This window comes from Salmo salar, chromosome 10 (assembly GCF_965601325.2).
Source record: "Salmo salar chromosome 10, fSalSal1, whole genome shotgun sequence".
NCBI lineage: Eukaryota > Metazoa > Chordata > Actinopteri > Salmoniformes > Salmonidae > Salmo > Salmo salar.
Window position 1 is genome coordinate 107,568,575 of NC_138300.1, and position 21,355 is coordinate 107,589,929.

A 21,355-nucleotide genomic window follows, 5' to 3' on the forward strand; every position below is an offset into this window, starting at 1 on the left:
CAAACTGTGTGTGTGTGCAATGGCTCTGAAGGGGAGTTTCTTTTTTTCTCTCTCTCCAAATCAAAGAGGTAGGTCCTTTGAGAGCTGCTGCAGCAGCCCCTCACTGCCTTTTTAACATGCAGAGCCAGGCGCTTTCTCATCTTGTGGCTCAGTGTTGACAAATAAATGAACTTATTATACACCCCTGTGTTAGCTGCTGGGCGACTGCCACGGACTGATTTATTAATGACAACCTCCACAAAACAGGAAAGAGGGCACAGAGCCCTGAGCACTACATCAGCACTTTACCAGCACAGCTTTTTATAGTGAAAAAGGGACAAAGACATATATGTGCACACACACACACACACACACACACACACACACACACACACACACACACACACACACACACACACACACACACACACACACACACACACACACACACACCACACACACACACACACACACACACACACACACACACACACACACACACACACAGCATGGGGCCTAAGTGGAGCAGTGGGCAGCAAGCTGAATTTTGGCCCCGGAGGACAAGACAGGTCTGTTGCAGAACAAGGGTCATCGACGGAGGCTACCACTCTGGGGCTGATGGGCCAGTGGTGAGTGCTACGTATGGGGGGGAAGAATGGCTGTATTTTAGGCTAGCCTAATTGATATTCATGCTGAGGATAAAATGTGTATGTAGCTGAGTGGGGACGCCTGCGATGGAAAGCTCACTGTGAGCAACGGCTGACTGGCCCTGCCTGCAGGCCTCTCACCCCCTTCAATGCACCCCCATCCACTCCACAGCATCCATCCCCAGGCCTCCTCTCCACTCCACTCTGCTCACCCAGCCTGCCTGCCTGGCCTGCCATGCTCACCAGGGCCAACTCCTGGGTGGGTGAGATGCACTGTATACACATTTAACTTGTAAATTAATAAAAGCTGGAAACTTGACCAACAGCCAAAAACAAAAAACAAAAAATGATTGTGCAATAAATCAATAGACTGTGTTCTATACAGATGCAAAGTTCTTTATTTTTTTTTTTTACTGGGTTCCATTTTGAGGACCTTGGCCCTGTTGATTGATTAAGGTCATAGACAAACATCATTTTGAGACTGGCATTATGCTGTTTCTCACCACTAATGGAGTGGACCAGGTAGTCAAAACAACATTTACAGACATTTAGCCAGACTGTAAACTACCTCTCTGGGTCAGAGAGGAGAGGCACTATAAACAACTGTGAACCTCCTGACTTTTATTGCAGTATGTCTTACTAATGCTGCATAGAATGTGAAAGAGTTAATTTTCTAGGAAAGAAGCATCTGACATTCTTATCTTGGCAGGTTCCATAACTTTGCTTATTCCATAAGAACACATTTACTCCAAAAAACTAAAAAAAGGATAGAAGAAATGGGTTTGGGTCACCACGGCACAGCCTCAAAGGCACATTGATTTGCCAGAAACAAAAACAGGAATCCTCCTTAACGGTTGGATCCTGTAACAACTTGCTTCAGTGTTGCACCACCGCGACCCAGAGACTTGAGCAACAGCACTCAGGCCTGGCGTGGGAGGAAACAGACCCCTCTGAACTGGAAGAACATGAATTGGCAGCTTTCGTTTGGAGCACAGTTAGAATCCCTCATCCATGACTTTCTGTAGTTGAGTTTCGTTTCCAGACAGTATTCGACAGATAAAATTGTATAAACAGCTGAGGAATAGCCGACCGACGCATCTTTACCTAGAAACTCCAGCTGTGTTCAGGGTGACTTCTTGTATTATGAGAACATCATTCATGTCAAACTCAAAACCCACCAGCCGCTAACATTTACTTTACTTCCAAACCTCCGATGTTATTTTCAGTGGTTAATCTGTGCCCTTAGAAAATCACTTCCTGCTAGGACAACTGCAACGTCCACGCATTCATTGTTTGGCCTTATGGTGGATGTTAAAAGGCCAGCCCTTATGGTACATTTCGACCAGAAGTGGTGCCTCCGCTTGACATCACTATAGCTCCAAAAGATTGGCAGCTTCGTGGGTGTGGGTGTAGGCGTGAATCTATTCAAGTAAATAATTAAATACATTTTGAAAACGTTAAAACAATGTATTATTAGCTAGCTAGCTACAGGAGACCACAGTGTGTAGGCTAATGAACTGATCGTTAGCTAGCTAGCTAACCAACTTTACATACTACAGCTAGTTAACTTCATATTAGCTTGTTATCTTGATGTAAGCCTATTTATCATTATAAATTAAAAACGTGTGCTCCAAATGTGTTTGTAGATAACAGCAATGGGAGAGGGTGAAAGGATTTTCTGCTCCAGCTTTCAGAAAAGGGAGTAGGTATACTAGTTAGATAGGGCAGGTTGTGCGATGAGATTATGCAAATATCTCTTGCTTCCTGTTTTAGTTTCTGTCTATAGGCTGGAAGCAACAAAATGGAGTCGTGGTCAGCTTTTCCAAAAGGAGGGCGGGGGAGGGCCGTATATGCGTCGCGGAAGTTAGAATAACAGTGGTCCAGGGTTTTACCAGCCCTGGTAGAGCAATCGATATGCTGATAGAATTTAGGGAGCCGTGTTTTCACATTAGCCTTGTTAAAATCCCCAGCTAAAATAAATGCAGCCTCAGGATATGTGGTTTCCACTTTACATAGAGTCAAATGAAGTTCGTTCAGGGCCATCGATGTGTCTGCTTGGGGGGATATATGCGGCTGTGATTATATTCGAATAGAATTCTCTAGGTAGGTAATGCGGTCGGCATTTGATAGTGAGGAATTCTAAGTCAGGTGAACAAAATGACTTGAGTTCCTGTATGTTGTTATGATCACACCACGTCTCGTTAATCACAAGGCATACACCCCGCCCTTCTTCTTACCAGAGAGATGCTTGTTTCTGTCAGCGCGATGCGTGAAGAAACCAGGTGGCTGTACCGACTCCGATAGCGTGTCTCGAGTGAGCCATGTTTCTGTGAAACAAAGAACGTTACAGTCTCTGATGTCTCTCTGGAAGGCTACCCTTGCACGGATTTCGTCTACCTTGTTGTCAAGAGACTGGACATTGGTGAGTAGTATGCTCGGGAGCAGTGCGCGATGTGCCCGTCAACGGAGCCTGACCAGAAGACCGCGCCGTCTGCCCCTTCTACGGCGTCGTTGTTTTGGTTCGCCGGCTGGGATCCGATCCATTGTCCTGGGTGGTGGGCCAAACAGAGGATCCACTTCGGGAAAGTCGTATTCCTGGTCGTAATGTTGGTGAGTTGACGTTGCTCTTATATCCAATAGTTCCTCCCAACTGTATGTAATTAAACCTAAGATTACCTGGGGTAATAATGTAAGAAATAAGACATAAAAAAAATTACAAAATACTGCATAGTTTCCTAGGAACGCGAAGCGAGGCGGCCATCTCTGTCGGCGCCGGAAGTTCATATATGACAATCATAATGTTAAGATACCATAATCCAATTGGTAGCATATTACATGGGAAATTCATGCTTAGTGTATCATTTACAATGTTATAATGTGTTACTGGTGATTTCTATCCTTTGGTAGGCACATTTCACAATACAATTTATTTTTGTATTTTATTTATTTCACCTTTATTTACTCAACACATTTACAAATGGTGGCTTTGATCACAGTTTTGAGGTTTAGGTTGCTTGATGTTCACAGCTAGCTAGCAGCACAAGCGAACATCGTTGGGCAAATCTCTCTTCACCTACCATTAACACCAACAATTCGCTACAATCCTCCATGCCATGGACCTTATTTTGTCTCTGTATTCTAGCAAAGTAAAATCATATAGAATTGGAAAAACAGACAGCGATGATTGGCTTTCCTACATCTTTCTTGGTTGTGCTTGCCCGGAACTAATGACAGGCGTAACAGTGTTTCATGAACGGAAGATTTTCCTCACATGATTGGTTAACGGCAATGGTAGCCGCGTGCAATTTGCATAAAGTAGAGCAGAGCTGAACTTTTTCTATCGCTCCGCTCACCTTCCCACAATCCTCTGCGCATTGCTCCACGTGCTCCCATTGAAAAGGAATGGGGTGGAACTTCGTCTGGTGAATTGGGAAGTGGTGGAAACGCTACCTGCAGTCTGCAGTTTCAGCACCCCTGAACAAGGAGTTTGTTGTACTTACCCAACACCCCTTATTTTCTTATTAGTGGTAGCTACAAGCCCCCCCACTTGTATCAGCTAATCACAGTTTGCCACTCCCTGTGCGCCTCACTGAACCCCACTCCTGCCGTCAGAGTGAGACCGTGGTCAGAAGATAATTAACTGTTTCTTAAAAGCATATGCATTTGACCTGTGTTTAGTGCGTGCATCTAAGTGTAAGTACTGTGACATGTCATGCTAGCCCGTTATGTTGTCTACCACATGCAGTGGCGACCCGTCATTCAGGGCAGAGCCTATAGCGCTCTGCTAGTGCCCTGTTTTACATGGTCCTCCCGGATCAGCCTTTAGTATTTTTCAGTGGAAGTCTGGCCGCCCCCAGGTTTTCTGATGTGGTGTTGATAACCACAGTGAGGTGAGGCTAGTTCAGGACATACCATTCTATGACACACCGTGTATCACATTCCTGTGTGCACACTGTGAGGAAGCTTCCTCTAGCCTCATGGATGGATGCTGCAGATTAATCAGACATCAATGGAGTTGGTGCGGACGGAGAGAGGAGGTTCATTAGTTGGAAGAGGAGGAGGAGGAATAATTTGTTAGAAGCTCTGACTAATCAAATCAGAAGCCTTTTCTGTTAACAAACACGGGTATAGAATTAAAGACCTACGCCATGCAGTCCCAGTGGATTGTAAATCCCACCTCTAGTAAAGTAGTCGGATGAAGCTGATTATTAGACAGGTTCAGGCCTATCTGCTTCCTTCCACAACTAGTGATGCGCGGGTTGACTCATAACCGGCAGTCCCCACGGTTATATCCATGTGGATGAAGGGCGGGTGGGTGAAGGGCGGGTTGAATAAAGAGAAAACAATACCTTAAAACAGTCATAAATGTCATTCTTGTGCAATTTATATCTATAGGCTACATTGAGGGTTTCTTTCATTATTTTAGGCTGTCTGGCATTAGTGCATAAGCTTAAGATTTAGCGCCGAAAAGCCTACACGCCAATCGCCCAATGGTTTTGGGAACGGGCAGATAAAGTCCCTGTCAATCCACAGAGGCAAAAATAACAATGTCGGAAAAGCTGTGAAAAGAGGGTTGAAAATAAAGAGAAGGGAGGGCCAGAAAATAAATGTTTGGGAATGAGTTGGTGAAGTGGTAAAACATAACATAACACTATGTTATGTGTGATGATTGTGAGGAGCTTTGCAAATTTGACAGTCACAAAACCGGGACCTCAAATAGGCCTATGTCATGTCAAAGGAACTGTAACCTACTGTTCAGATGGGTTAAATGGAGAATGAAATCTGGACACTGACTGTAGGTCTATAACCTCTCACATAGCCTTAATATTAACTCCTGCAGAATTAAGCATTTCTTGCAGTAAAATGATACACAAAATGTGTGCAAAATTTTGACCTGGGAACTGGAGTGGAGAAATATGTTTTTTCTTTCACCCTCGAGAGAATTTGAATGCTCAGTTAAATACCACAGAGGTGCTATCTTTATCAGCATCATAAAACTGATAGTATTTCAACCATATAAAATATGCATCCAAGCCTAACTGAAATCTTACCAGAAACATGTTGGGTTGTTTTCACAGCTTTATATTTCCTTAAAACCGGTCAAATTGATCGTTCCAGTTTTTTGTTGTTTTCTAATTGCATTTTCTCTCTGGCCCCTAAACATCTTTGCTCCGTGAAAGAAGATGACAGAGAAAAGTTTACCAATGTCAACTAGATTGAAGCATTCATTCTATCGATGTATGACATTATTCTGGTGAGCAAGGGTTTATTTAGTCTTCTTAGGGTAACATACACTGAGTATACCAAACATTAGGAACACCTTCCTAATTTGTCAGGACATGGACTCTACGAGGTTTTGAAAGGGGATGCTGGCCCATATTGACTCCAATGCTTCCCACAGTTGTGTCAAGTTGGCTGGATGTCCTTTGGGTGGTGGACCATTCTTGATACACACAAGAAACTGTTGAGCATGAAAAACCCAGCAGCATTGCAGTTCTTGACACAAACCGGTGCGCCTGGCACCTACTACCATACCACGTTCAAAGCTACTTAAATATTTTGTCTTGCCCATTCAGCCTCTGAATGGCACACATACACAATCCATGTCTCAATTGTCTCAAGACTTAAAAATCAGTCTTTAACCTGTCTCCTCCCCTTCATCTACACTGATTGAAGTGGATTTAACAAGTGACATCAATAAGGGATCATAGCTTTCACCTGGATTTACCTGATCAGTCTATGTCATGGAAAGAGCAGGTGTTCTAAATGTTTTGTATACTCAGTGTATAATGACAGAAGAGAAGCTGCATGTATCTAATTATAGACAAGGGGACTAAGAAATAGCCTACCAAAATGACAGAAATTATAAGCAGAAACATATCCAAATCAGGCAAAAAATAATCCTGCACCCTCACTCAAAAAATCGTTCCACCGTCTTTGACTGTAGCCTATAGCACGTTTTCATTTTTGCGGGTTTGGTTCGGGTGCGGGCCTCAGATGTTCACTTTATCACATATAGTCGGGCAGTTGCGGATTGGTTATTAGGAATTGCGGGCTGGTACGGGTGAACCAACAACTGACCCGCGCACCACTATCCCCAACCCCTCCTTTACCTCTATTAAAAGAGAACGGGACAGGAGACCAGGGGGAAACAAGGGGACAAGAAGTGCTTGGTGTCTCTGTGGAAGAAGGAGGCCATAATCTCCCTTAATGGGCTTGTTTCTCCACCATTATCCTGTAGGCTTCCCTGGGGAGACGCTGGTGATTCCTATGGAGTGCCCCCGCTGTGCTGACCCTTACATGCCTCTGCATATGAAATGTAGAGCCGGCTCTTTGTCTCCTTTCTCCCAGCCTCTGTAGCCGAGCCCGAGACCATTTGCATAGTGCTGAATGGACCCTCCCTCATTATTAATTAATACTGAACCAGCCTGCGCCTCCCGGCCCACAGCCACCTGACCAAATCCCCACAGAGTGCCTCGAACAGAACTTTTCCATCAAAAGAGAGGAACCATTAAAAATTAGAGCCTTTTTTTCCTCTTCACCTCTCCTCTCTCTCACTCCATCAAATACAGAAGGGTTGGTTTATGCACATTTTCCAGGAAGAGGGAGTGGAGGTGGGGGTGAGTTGAATCACTTCTATGCATGAAATACTGAGACCCCAGGAGATCTGTTGTCAACTGTCTTGCAAATAGCAAAGCCCTAGAAACTTCCTCCTTCAGCTTCACCTTCTAAGCATGTCTGGAGGGGGATTCTCAGGGAGGAATCTCACAAGATAGTTGAGTTGATTTATGGCTGGGAACGTTGCACAAAATGGGTTTTGAATTCCCAGAGATCTTCAGATGCACCAAATTGTTCAGCATGCTCTTTGCCTACATATGAATCTGAAATCTGAGGAGAGTATGCAGACAAAATAGCCTGCTGCTAATCCTAGTTATCTGCAACAAGGCTTCCTTCTACAAGACGTCAGGAAGACATCTCCCTCCACAATACTCATATATGTATATCCACTGCCTCACTGAAGCAATTGTGGACCAAGTGCATTGGGAGCCTTGCACAATGTTGCTTTGGGAATAGGTCTGATCACTGACACAGTCGTTCCTTACATTCATCTCTCCAATGGCACAGAACATAAAGGAGAGCATGAAGAGAGAGCGAGAAAGAGAGAGGAAAAGAGAGAGCCACAGAGAGACAAATGGCGAACAATGGGGCCAGTTCCCATGGAGACCATCAATGTGCTCTGTCTTTCACAACATACAATATCAATTGCACAATCAGAAATGGGATTCTACATCAAAAGTGGCAATGTTTAGAGACCTGTCACCGTAACTCCCTTCCATCCATCCATACACACACTCCTCTACCACCACATGGATCTCACCCATAAGGGAATGTAGGGGGCATTCCTGTGGGGCCAGAGGTGAGACCCTGGGGTGGAGTCCAGAGGGGCCAGGGAGGGAGAGGGGAGCCTTGCTGCAGCTCTGGATCCCATTACCCCCCATACTGCTGGGCTGTGTGCTGGGAGAAACTGCCCCACAAACACACCCTGAACATGGGAAAGTCATCATGCCCTCAAGCAGTAGGGAGGCGTAAGAGAGGGAAATGGACAGATATGAAAACACTATGCGGGACTGCAGGAAAAATATACTCCTCCTCCTCTCTTTCTTTCTTTCTTTCTTTGCTCTCACCCTCCTCCTCCAGATTTTCAATTCATATTTAGAGAATCTCCTCTCACTCCCACGACTCGATGTTTGATCTTGAAGAAACAATTCACCCTGGAAAGCGGAGGGGACAATGCCCAGTCCCATGCCCAGTCCCACCCCCATCAGGTCCTCCCTTGGTCCCAGAGCACACAGGAACACCGGAATGTCCTTTAAACCAGGCTGTTGCCCTTTGAAGTGTCACTCTATTCTCTGATAGCCACTGATATGCCTCCAGAACATGACCGTACCAGCCGCCGCAGCCGGGAGAGAGAACATGATGGACGTGGACATGAGACTCTCACAGAGACACGTCCTCCATGACACATGCTTTTCTAAGCCCCACATATTTTCACATTGAGGTAATACATCTCACTTAAGAGACATGACACCACATGACGGGGGGCCCACAAAGCCACCTGAATGGGGTCTCCTCCAGTCATTGTTGCTCAGAAAATATATTTTGATTTTGTGTCGAAAGAAGGGGAGACAAGGATATTTTGCAACTATGTTGACGCAAGACATCCGCACCTAATTAACTTGGCAGCACATCTGTATCGTTTTGACTTACAAAATGTGGAATGGGAGCCAGAAGTGATATCAGATGGCAACCCACATTGGCTCATCTTTTGATGACATAAATATCCACCAGTGAGACTTTAGTATCGATAAAGGATGCAACATACCTGTGGCGCAGAGGGCGATGAAGGTCTGCACATGTTTACGTATCAGCGTCAGCTTGTCCTCGGGCAACGGCAGCTTCCTCACAATGTGTTCAATGAAGTCGTTTGGTGTGACAGCCGCCAGGTTCCACTTCAACTTCCCCAACACCACCAGCTCCCACTCCTGAAACAGAGAGAGCGAGAGAGAGGGAAAGAGAGAGAAAGAGAGCGAGAGATAGAAAAAGAGAGCAAGAGAGAAAAAGAGAGGGCAAGAGAGAGAGAGAGAGAGAGAGAGGAGAGAGAGCGAGAGACTGTTTTAGGATGAGAGCGGCAACAAGGCTAAACATACTGTATATACATGGCACCAGCCTAGCTGAGACCGAGCCAGGTTAGATGGGGGACGAAGGGGGAGATATGGACTCTAAAACTACCTCTCACTAACATGCTCAAGCCAACAGAGGCAATGAATATGTTCCTATATGGCTGATCATTAGGTTAACGATTTATTTAGTATAAAAAAATAATAATACATTTACATTTTATTAATTTAGCACATGCTCTTATCCACAGCAACTTACAGTTAGTGCATTCATCTTAAGATAGCTAGGTGGGACAACCACATATCACAGCCACAGTAAGTACATTTTTCCTCAATAAAGTAGCTGTCAGCAAAGTCAGCTAGTAAGAGGAAAATGAGTCAAGTGCGTGTGTTAGTTCACAAAATGCTTATTTATTGGGGGGGTGCTGTGGGATTATCTAAAATAGGGGGTAGGGTTTCAGATGTTTTCGGAAGATAGGACAGCAGAGTCCGTGCCTATCTTCAGGGGGAAGCTGGTTTCATCATTGGGGTGCCAGGACAGAGGAGCTGCCCTTTGGCAGGGGTGGTAGAGCCAGGAGACTAGAGGTGGTAGAACGGAGGACTCGGGTAGACAGGGGCAATTCCTCTTGCTGCTCCGTAGGCAGCAAGAAGTACCATGGTCTTGTACACAGTATCAATTATACAAGTACAAATGCATGACAAAATGCACAGCAAACAGGTTAGCACAGGATAGCATAGTTTAGCCTTTGTCATAACCTGTTGGAAGCTATTAAGTTTTACCACAGTTCGGGCCTGTTTTGCTACTTTGAGCACCTAGCTAAATTCAAATTGACGCTGTCTCTGAAATTCGATCGATAATGTTAAACAAACGCCAAACAAACGCCAAACAAAGCTAATTTACAACGATTTTACAGCTCACCTGGCACACAGACTTAACAAGTGTATACCTAATGTTTGATGTGAACAGCATAAAAGGAAACTAAAAAAAAATATCCCCACCTAGCAAAACTATAAACAAAATGACAGTTTCCCTAAAACTAATCAACTTGAACTTGTTCAATCGTGAGTAGTATCCTCAACTGCACAATCCCAATGTCTATCAGCAATAGCCAATGACATTTAGGCCTATCTTAAATCACATGGTTATATTTTTCTTGGGGGGTGGGAGGTTATGTTTGAGTTATATGGTTGTCCTTGTTTCTTAGAGAAGAAAGGATGAGTAACGGAAGGAGCTGGTGACTAATTTGGGAGGAATTTTGTGGTTTGTGACTGTCCTTGTGCCTGGGACCTGGGACACTAGTGATTTTCCCCTTCAGAGAGTCACATGGTTCTTAGTCATGAGACAATGCAGGTCCAATGTGGCAGCCATTAACTGCCTTTAAAGCTCCACGACAGGGTGATTCTGAACCGATGACCACATCTCATTCCCAATATCAGATGAACTGTACGTAATTCTGAACCGATGACCACATCTCATTCCCAATATCAGGTGAACTGTATCTCTGTACTTCTGAACCGATGACCAAATCTCATTCCCAATATCAGGTGAACTGTACGTAATTCTGAACCAATGACCAAATCTCATTCCCAATATCAGGTGAACTGTATCTCTGTAATTCTGAACCGATGACCAAATCTCATTCCCAATATCAGGTGAACTGTATCTTTGTAATTCTGAACCGATGACCAAATCTCATTCCCAATATCAGGTGAACTGTATCTCTGTAATTCTGAACCGATGACCAAATCTCATTCCCAATATCAGGTGAACTGTACGTAATTCTGAACCGATGACCAAATCTCATTCCCAATGTCAGATGAACTGTACGTAATTCTGAACCGATAACCAAATCTCATTCCCAATATGAGGTGAACTGTATCTCTCTCCTCTCCTCTGAAAGGGGACCACACACTATGCTACAGCCCTATGATATCCCCACTTCAGTTTCACAGGGTGTTGTGTTTCCCTATCAACTTACAAAAACAGTAAAAAAACTGCTAAGGTTCAGTGAGTCACTTCTTAAGAATGCCACATATACCGCTGAGAAATAGGCCGTTGACAAATGTGATGCTGCGGTTAGAATTCAAGGAATCAATGAGGAATCGTATAGATAGATGGCCCTGACTGTGACCTAACTCTTGTCCACACTCTGCAGTGTTTCCCCTCTCTATCATTAGAGGTCTGCTTTCTGCTGTGGTAGAAAACAGACACGAGCTGACAGACACAAGCTGCGAGAGAGAGAGAAAGAGAATGAGACAGACAGAGAGACAAAAAGAGAGAGAGAGAATGAGAGAGAGAGAGAGACAAAAAGAGAGAGAGACAAAGAGAGAGAGAGAGACAAAAAGAGAGAGAGACAAAAAGAGAGAGAGACAAAGAGAGAGAGAGAGAGAGAGAGAGAGAGACAAAGAGAGAGAGAGACAGAGAGAGAGAGAGAGAGAGAGAGAGAGAGAGAGAGAGAGAGAGAGAGAGAGAGAGAGAGATGTGGCAAAACCTTGCAACACACCCTCTATGCAGGCACCCACTTCCTTCTGCTGGTGCCTCCGGTCCCACCTTCTGGGTGACATTGTGGTTTATTTTACAAGAAATTGTTACCAAAGATGGGGACAAAAAAAAACGATCACATGGGCCGAGCAGCTGATCTCCTGTTTCCTGTATCTATCTGTCAGCCAAAAGATTGCCTTAAAGAGAAGCTAATTGTGAACACGACCAGGCAAGCCTCATGAAACCATCTCAGAAACATGATACTCCTCTGACCCATGCCTAAACAGCATGTATGGGTGGATACAGCTCAGCCCAGTCCAGTCCAGCCCAGTTCCCAGTAAAAGGTGAATCTTCACCTGATGTTGATCATGCTTCTGTCAGCAAGTAATACAATAACAACCAATGAGAGATAGGGGCTGAGGCTGTCCCTCCTCCCAAGACCACTGATGCAGGACCTGTCATCACAGGGAACAGCTGGCCTCTCCAACCCATACATACTTAGTACCACAGCATTGGGATCAGCAATCAACTGAGGAGGTGGGCCAGGACCAGGCATCCCCCAAGCTCTCAGCTGAATAATATGCGGCCTCTTTCACAACATGGGTGGGATTGACTGTTGTTTACTAAAGAATGTTTATGTAGCGTCGCAGAGGAAATAGTTTTCTGATGTGAGAAACTGACTCTTTAAATGTTCACCACCACTTGGGTCCACCATGACCCTATGAGATTGCCAAAGGCTCTAACTTTGGGGTACCAATGACTGCAGCAGAAACCCTAACCAAGACAAGCAGGATGTACCCACACCAGGTCAAGTGAAACCTTGTTGTGAGCGCCTACAACCAAGACATCCAATTACTGAACTAATCCAATGCAAAATTGTAATGTACTGTATGCAAGTAATAAGCATTGTTTTCTAACACATTGGAAAAAGGGCTTTTTGAAACAGGATCTACAAAAAACAAAAAGTGTCCATTCTTTGAGGACATCTATGTCAAACCTTGAGTAGAGCAAACTTGAGGTCAAAGATAACATTTTGTTTGCCAGGACCATCAAAATGTGAGACTTCCTCTCTGTAGACTGAAGTCTCTAAAGATCACTCACTCCTCGGATCTAAACCTTGGCCTCAGTTCAACGGCTGACCTCGTTCTACTGCAAATATTTGCCACTAGATGGTGATGGAGACCACTGTACTAAACCCTACTGTACAGTCCAATACACAGGTAACTGCCAAAATAAAGGAAACACTTGAGGAAATCAAGGATACAAAGTATAGTGAAAGCAGGTGCTTCCACACAGGTGTGGATCCTGAGTTAATTAAGCAATTAACATCCCATCATGCTTAGGGTCATGTATAAAAATGCCCAGTTGCCCATAACTTTGCCTACCATGACTAGAAGAGTTCTCAGTGACCTTGAAAGAGGGGTGTCTCAGTCACCAGATCTCAACACAATTGGACACTTATGGGAGATTCTGGAGCGGCGCCTGAGACAGCATTTCCACCACCATCAACAAATCACCAAATTATAGCATTTTTGTGGAAGAATTGTGGCTCATCCCTCCAATAGAGATCCAGACACTTGTAGAATCTATGCCAAGGCGCATTGAAGCTGTGCTGGCAGCTTGTGGTGGCGCAACGCCCTATTAACACATTTAATGTGGGTGTTTCCTTTATTTTGGCAGTTACCTGTAGTACAGTATAACTCTTGGGGGACAAAGCACTCTGGGTCATTCTTAGAGTGATGGGGCCAAACATTTAATCTTGGTTTGCTGATGATTTCCGTGAATTACATTCCATAATATCTTATCCTTAGAGAAAAGGGACAGTAGCCTATCTAATATGGATAAATATAAAACATATATAATGTAGGTGGCTTTTGAGGTATGGCCCATAACATAAACAAATAGTCATGAGTTTCATATTTGACAAAGCCATAATAACAATCTGAAATGTAACTCATAATTTTGCTGGCAGAAACCAACTGTTGCTTACCAGCAGCTCCTGTGGTCTGATGGAGTTATCAGTGTAGATGCAGAGTTTGTCTGCAGTTAATGGACGAGTTTCTTTCAATTTGGATGCAAGGAACATGCAAACTGCTCCAAGAAGTTGCAGATCACACTTTCTGGTTGGAACCACGGCTAAAAATCTGTCTAAGTAGTTCATTGCCAAGGGAAAAACCTCTTCCTCACACTTCTGTTCTTCACAAACCTAGAGAGAGAGGCAACATGTGACAATGTGCAGCAATTGGCATCATCAAATTCCAGTTATTTCAATTACCTATAATGTGTTCAATACATGTGAAACATAAAAATGATAACGAAATTAAGGAAATAATGTAACAGCCAGATATGCATATATATTCGTCGAAACCCATTGGGACGTGGCCAATAATTGAGCCCCACCCAGAGTTGTTGCGACATCATCAATAAATTCTAAATAGATTATTTTCAATGTTTGAAAAAGCTCTCAGGCACAGGCTGTCAATAGAATCACATTCCTTCAGTAAGAAATGAATTCAAGTCACAATTACCCCAGCCAAAAAACACCCATGCAGCACAGTACGGAACCTCTTTTTCTTCCTTCGTCATATTTTCCTAAAATATTTAAAAATATAAATAAATTGTCTACACCTATAATTTTCACATCATAATGAACACCAATGTCTTTCACATCAGACCCGACAATTGATAAACATGTAATTTGAAGATAAATGCGAAATAATTGTCAAATGTAAAACGAAGTAGCATGTGGCTGCTCTCGAGTGCGTCACCGCCAGGTCGAAATATATTTTCAAAAATTAATATAAAATATTTCATGTATCTTAGTAAACTAACTCTTACATGAAAATAAAGCTCTGACGGTCAGGTTTCTATTCAGACAATTCCCAACATATTATGTCAAACAAAGTGTAAAAAATCTAACTTAATTCCTGGGTGACGGATTTCAATGAGGAGACCAGAGGGACAGAAAGGCCCGCAACCCTTCCGCGATCCAATATTTAAAAATAAATAGAAAATGTTTGATCAATATTTCGCATTCATTTCAATGATGACTATGTAGTTCAGACACTGCTCTTTCATTTATGCCACGTATCAACTACAGTTATAGCGTTTATGATCTGTAAAATCGTCAGAAAAACTGCAACAGTTCCTGAAAAAACAACATGGCGTTAGAATATAGGCTAGAATAGGGCTAGCATTGAACTGCATACGTGTGCATGGACATATTTAGGCAATTTTAAAATATATAACCAATAATCCCGTGCACCTTTCCTAGATCCGACCTATGCAAAGAAAAGCTTTATCTGGTGATAGACTACACCACTGTAACCACCTGTCAATGGATCTGACACATAATCGTCAGTGACTTGGTTCAAAAAATAAAACCATATAAATAAGATAAGCTAATTATAGGCTATCAGGATTGTATATTCGGCAATGTGATGTGCAACCCTCCTCTTTCTCACACCATGCAAACTGGACAAAATGACAGAACGAAAGGTCCGATTTTAGTGTGTTTTGATATGAGTCGTGAGCCTACAGAGTACTTCGGTACAAACCTCCAGCATCCATGTAGCAACCATCCTCCGCATAAATGGCTGAATATCTTTCTGAACGCACTTGAAATAAGAACATTGGGGAATAAATCGTTCTTCAATGGTCAACAGGCTTTGTAATACCCTATCATCACACAGAATATTCGGATCAGGACGAGCTCTTAAAATGGTGTCCATTTCGAGGCAAAGCAGCTCCATGGTCGTTTCAGTTTTTACAAAGCCGGATTATTCTTGTGAAAATACTATAACAAAATTGATAGATGCAAAGAAACTGGAAGGAAAGTATTTTGGAGGCATAAAAGTGAGACTGCAGGGCTCCCAAGAGTAGTCCTGCCTCTCCTTGCGAACTTTTTCCTCTCCCCCTCAGTTCGCTTCTACTTTCTTCTGGCGTTACATTTTAAGCCTGCCTTTTCCGACCAAAGTGACGCGAGCAGCAGCGCAGACCACACTATGTTGAGCAGTTACTCAAACATTTGTTCCTCTTTTCTCTCCACTTTTAGATGACAACTTCGTACTTCATATTAATTGTATTTTATCATGACAATATTACCACAATTAAAACCCCACCCATGCGTCACATGAACAAATTGAGAAAATGTACTCGGATAATATAGGCTATATAATTGTAACAATTTATCCATTTAGCAAGTGTTAGAGTTCAAACTCGTCAAGGGTACAGTTTTTCTGCCTTCAGAGGGGATGTAGCCTAGGGCTAGGCTATGAATGCAGGAATAGCAATGTACCCAAGTTGACAACTTCATAAACATGCATTAGGCTAATTTTATTTCTGTATTTCAGTTTATCAACAAAAAAACGTATCCTTGTTGATTTGCTTGCTCTGTTGTTTTTTCGAATGCACTTGATTAACTTCTAATCGCCCCGCTCTCCCTCTCCCCGACACACACACACACACACACACACACACACACACACACACACACACACACACACACACACACACACACACACACACACACACACACACACACACACACACACACACACACCACAAAGGTCTACCATAACTATCTTTTATATAGCAACATCTCGCTTGTGGTTGAATGAGATAGCTTTCTAGGAAATGCAATGCAGCATAAAACAGTTGTTGCGACAAACTTCTCTTATAGATAACACCACGACAGTCTATGCTCTGTATTGGACAACTGCATGTATTCATATATAAATATAATCCATATTGTTGAGGTTGTGATCATTACACTCATATGCAGAACGATACACATAGGACCCATGTCCAATACTTAATTATAGGTATTATGCCTTGATAAAGGTCTCTTAAATATGCTACTGTGTAATGTTGGAGGAGCTTTAAGTAGAACTGATAGTTTGCCAAAAAAGCTTAGTCTCTAATAATATTCTACCCCCAAAGATGAGTCAACTAGACTATCCTGCATGGATTGTGTTTCAAATGCAGAAGGGGCAGTCTTCCGCTGCGCTCAAAGTTGTTAAATTCCATTCGAGTGGGTGTCTCTATCGGTCTGAATGGCAACACCTTTGTTCTTGTACTTGTGAAAGAAGTGGGAAATGTCTCTTTAAAGCATTTTTTGTCTCGAGATAGTTTCCTCCCCATGTCACAATTTGCATATAGCCAATAGGTCTTCTGCGCGTGACCGAGGCTTGCCGGTTGTTACTGGGCAGAATTCTATTGCATAGGCTATATTCGGAGAACCAGGGCGGTCCAACTCCTACAATAACTAACTATTTATCAATTCACACGATTAGCTGATGTTATTGCCCCCCTAGCATAGATAGAAATCGTAAAATTGCATTCAACAATCAAGCAATTAAGACATGGCAAAGCAACACATTCCAAATGGATGAAACCTCCACATCACACACGTTTTAAAGTTTTAACTAAAAAACAGTTAGACTTTTAAAAGTAAGAAGTTCGACAAGCAGACTAAGCTACTACAATAAAGATCAACATTTCTATATATTATACGCAAAAATTAGAGAAATATAGCCTAGGCTGAGGCTATAACTGTTTCTTAATTGGTTCCATGATAACCTATTATGTTGTTATGACAACCACAAATATTACAACTACATGAATGAGGCACTGAGTGATTACCCCCCCCCCCCCCCCCCCCCCCCCTTCTGTCGGAATGTTTTGGACTACAAGAACGACTACATCAAAGACAATAAGGGATGTTTTTCAACGAACAATAGTATAGACCACTAGCCTACACATCCAGAAAGTTGCTCGTTTTGTGGCAGTGTACAGGGGGAGTTCCCCCAGATATTTATCGTGTCCCTGACGCATTTCAATGAATTATTCTGGTATACATTTTTTCCCTCAGAGAAACAGAACAAACAATCAACATTCTACATCGTGCAAACCCATTTGTGCCATAATGACTGATCTTAAACGCTCACACATAGAATGCAAAAAACGATGCAGTAGTAGACTACATTGAGCCAACATGCGCACAATCATGTCCAATTGAAGTTTATACTTTGCCAGACAGATACGCTTGTGAAGCGCCTTGATGGCCATGCTTCTCAACCACCTCCTCAGGTGTCAATATGCATTTGTTATAATATCCATTCATTCATATTTCAACCTATTTATCATATTTCGGCTTTCAAAATGGGGACTTATTTTAGGCTGTTCGTGTTCTGATTGCCTCTGCATCTCATGACTTGTTCATGCACCTGTCACTGCCATCAGAAATGATTTTTTTATGTCCATTTGTTGGACAGCATGTTAAACAAAGTGAAAAATAAAGACAGCCCAATAAGCCCATTTGTGTTCTTACTTCCAACAAAGACAATCGTTTTGCTGCAGATATTAACAAATGGAAAATGTAGTGTTTAAACTCTTGGGAACACAACACTTTGAACATTAAGATCCCTAATCCCCAAGTTATGGTAGATTTCTTATGATGCTAAGGTTAAAGTTTACAATGTCATGGAACAAATGCAAAACAAAAAAAGAAGGTAAATCAGCAAACACATACCATTCGACAATCATTCCACAACTACAGTAGCGGCTCAGCACTCCAGCCTGAAAGAACCATGCTGTATTTTCGCGGAATAATGACGTCACCGCAGGCTCTGAGGAGAGTCAAACGCAGCGGAGGCGCTACATTATTTCCCGGATGCATGCAATTAACATGATATCCAATGGGACACAAACTAAAGAATATTGCAACATTTGTTTTAAACTTTATTTTGATTTGATAGGGAAGTTTGAAAAGTTATCTCACCTCATATCTCACCCGTGACTACAATGGTTTGTCTCAAAGTTTACTCAAAGTGGTATGAAACAGCCTACATAAGGTTTTGAAATAACGGGAAGATAATGTAAGTGTGGGGTAAGCTAGGCAGCATACTAAAGGCACAAGTGGGTTGCTGACATCAAAACAGGAATTATGATGTTTTCAAAATGTGTCAAATTAACAGACATGGGAATTTTGGAAGGAACTTTATGAGTTTAAGGTTTCAATGTTCTACAAATAACAGCAATAGACTATAAACAATCTAAAGAAAAATAAACCTTTTAACATTTAAAATTCAGAAAATTGACATATTTGAACTGAAAACCATCTAGAATGTCTATACCAACAAACATAGGTTGTACTTTCAAATTCATAAATGTTGATCATTTCCCAACAACTGTTCATAGTATATTTCTGAGAAATATTGTTTATCCTCCCTTTGAGCATGTTTACATATACATTATACATCAAATTAAACATCCATAACGTGTTCATTGGGCTGCTACATGGAACTGTATTTGAAACTATTACAAAATAATTAGCAAACAGGTTCAAAAAGGAATTCTGAAAATATGCCACTTCCACAATGTTACTAAATTAGGTTGTGTGAAAGTTGGCTGATTTCTAGATAAACCCATTTATGGCAGGTGATAGAAGTATGTTTTGAAAAACACATGGAATGTTGCTTCCTATAGATAATTCTAACACACCTGCAGCCAAGTGCCACAGCTGCAAGCTGGTATTAGTGCAGTTCTGCAATGAAAGAATAACATCTTTCTAACCAGATAATTAACATAGGCCTATATGAAAACACAAAAACACATTTTGTTATTCACTTATACATGAAAAATCTAATAAATCGAACAAATAACTAGATGTCTCACAGACCATATTAGAGGGCAAAAGGTAGAAAGAGGCAAATCCACTCTGTAGGTTCTTGGTTTGAATGACTTCATATAATTTCAGACTGTATGCACCAATATATATTATATTTGTCCTTTTATTCAGTTTTATATTTGAAATTATTTTTAAAAGACTGTGTCAATGTTAACAATAACCTTGTTAATAGTGTTTAAAGAATGGGTTGATTAAATATAATTAAATTTAACCATTCAATTATATATACCATAACAACATTAATAAAGTTCACTATTTAATTTCCTAAATTAATATATATACTAATGTTATTTATAGAAATAGCTTTTGTTCTCTTATTCCATACTTTTGGCCTGGGGTGAACATTTTAACAGTAGCCTATATGTTGTTATAAAAGCAGCAATTCAAACCCAAAAAGTGTTGTGTTACATGTGATAACTGTGAAAAGCGGAGAAAATATTCCCTAAAAATGACCAAATAAATACAACATATTCTTGATGTAATAAAACATTAGAATAAATCAACCATGACAGGGTCAGAAGTTTTGCATGACAAAAAACATGTGCATACAGTGTTAATGCCAATTGATAGGAGGTCCAACTAGTGACTCCACCCCACTCTGTGTTTACATGTGTTCACCATTCACTAACTGCCTCATTGGCTGACTCCAAACACTGCAAAGTAATGTACTGGTGTAACAAACTCACCATTCACTCTTACGGTAATTCAAAGAGTTAATTAAGACGTTTTAACATTAAGAACTCTCCTGACATTGTCATCAAAAAATATAATCTATGGAGTATAAAGCAGAACCTTGTCAGGAAAGTTATGTGGTTGACACTTACAAAGCAATGCAAACTCTATTTCCTGCATTACCCTGAGCTTGGACATCTGTTATAACTCACAAGTCTCCTTAGCTTCTCACACACAAGCATCAAAAGATACTACATTACTACTCCATGTAGTAACAACCATGTAGTAAGACTGCACATTAGGTGGTCATAAGAGATCAGTTGCTACAAAATATGCTATCAATAATGTACACTAAATGTTTCAGTTCAAAACATCTTATGCATATTTATAATTTGCTTATTTCACACATGCTCATAGCTTATAACAGCATTTCTGTTATTTTGTTGTGGTTGAACAACTGCAGATGTCTGAGTAAAACAATAACAAAACAGAAATAACTTGTCCATCCATACCACAATACCAGGCTGTTTGCAATGCTCCATTGGTTAGACTTATTTACATAACAGTAATGTTTTAGCTGATATCAACAAAGAAGTGCAAATACAACGGTGTAATAATAGTGTCCTGTATCCCTCCTAATCGTAGAGTGCAGACACAGTACAGTCTGTAGGCTATAGACAGAACCAGAAATAGACAGAACCAGACAGAACCAGAAAGCCAGATAGCCATAGCTTAGTCTGCATAACCACCCAACACTGCGTATTTCACACAATCCAAATTGTCTGCTTGAAACACAACACGTTAGATTAGGAACACATACATCCATGTTTGATTCAGCCAAACAGATTAATTTGATTCGATTATAATATGTTTCGACCACATTTCTCAAAGACGAAGTGGCATAACATCACAGCAAAAGAGACCTGAGTTTGGTCTACACTCTTGGAAAAAAAGTGTTCTCCTACGGCTGTCCCCATAGGAAAACCCTTTGAGGTTCCAGGTAAAACACTTTTAGGTTCCATGAAGAAATCTTTTGACAGGGTTCTACGTGGAACCCAAAAGGGTTCTACCTGGAATCAAAAAGCGTTCTCCTATAGGGACAGTCGAAAAACCGTTCGGAACCCTTTTTTCTAAGAGTGTGCAGAGAGCAATGGATAAAGGAGTAAAAGCTATTCTAAACCACACACATGGAAAGAGAATAGGAGGG

General features: G+C 41.8%; 1 protein-coding gene across 3 annotated transcripts in view; it reads right to left on the reverse strand.

The window, feature by feature from the left end:
- LOC106561356 (G1/S-specific cyclin-D2) overlaps nucleotides 1–21,355 on the reverse strand; it is a 320,077-nt gene that overhangs the window by 15,800 nt on the left and 282,922 nt on the right. Inside the window, exons 1-3 of one of the 3 annotated variants that reach the window (XM_045688354.2) lie at nucleotides 18,319–18,337; nucleotides 13,777–13,992; nucleotides 9,010–9,169 (exon numbers count right to left, since the gene is read on the reverse strand). In XM_045688354.2, coding sequence (XP_045544310.1) covers nucleotides 9,010–9,169; nucleotides 13,777–13,992; nucleotides 18,319–18,321 — 379 coding nt within the window. In that variant the 5' untranslated portion in view covers nucleotides 18,322–18,337. Of the gene's footprint in view, nucleotides 1–9,009; nucleotides 9,170–13,776; nucleotides 13,993–15,343; nucleotides 15,756–18,318; nucleotides 18,338–21,355 lie in introns of those variants that run through there. The other 2 variants (XM_014125216.3, XM_045688353.2) reach the window with 2 other exon arrangements.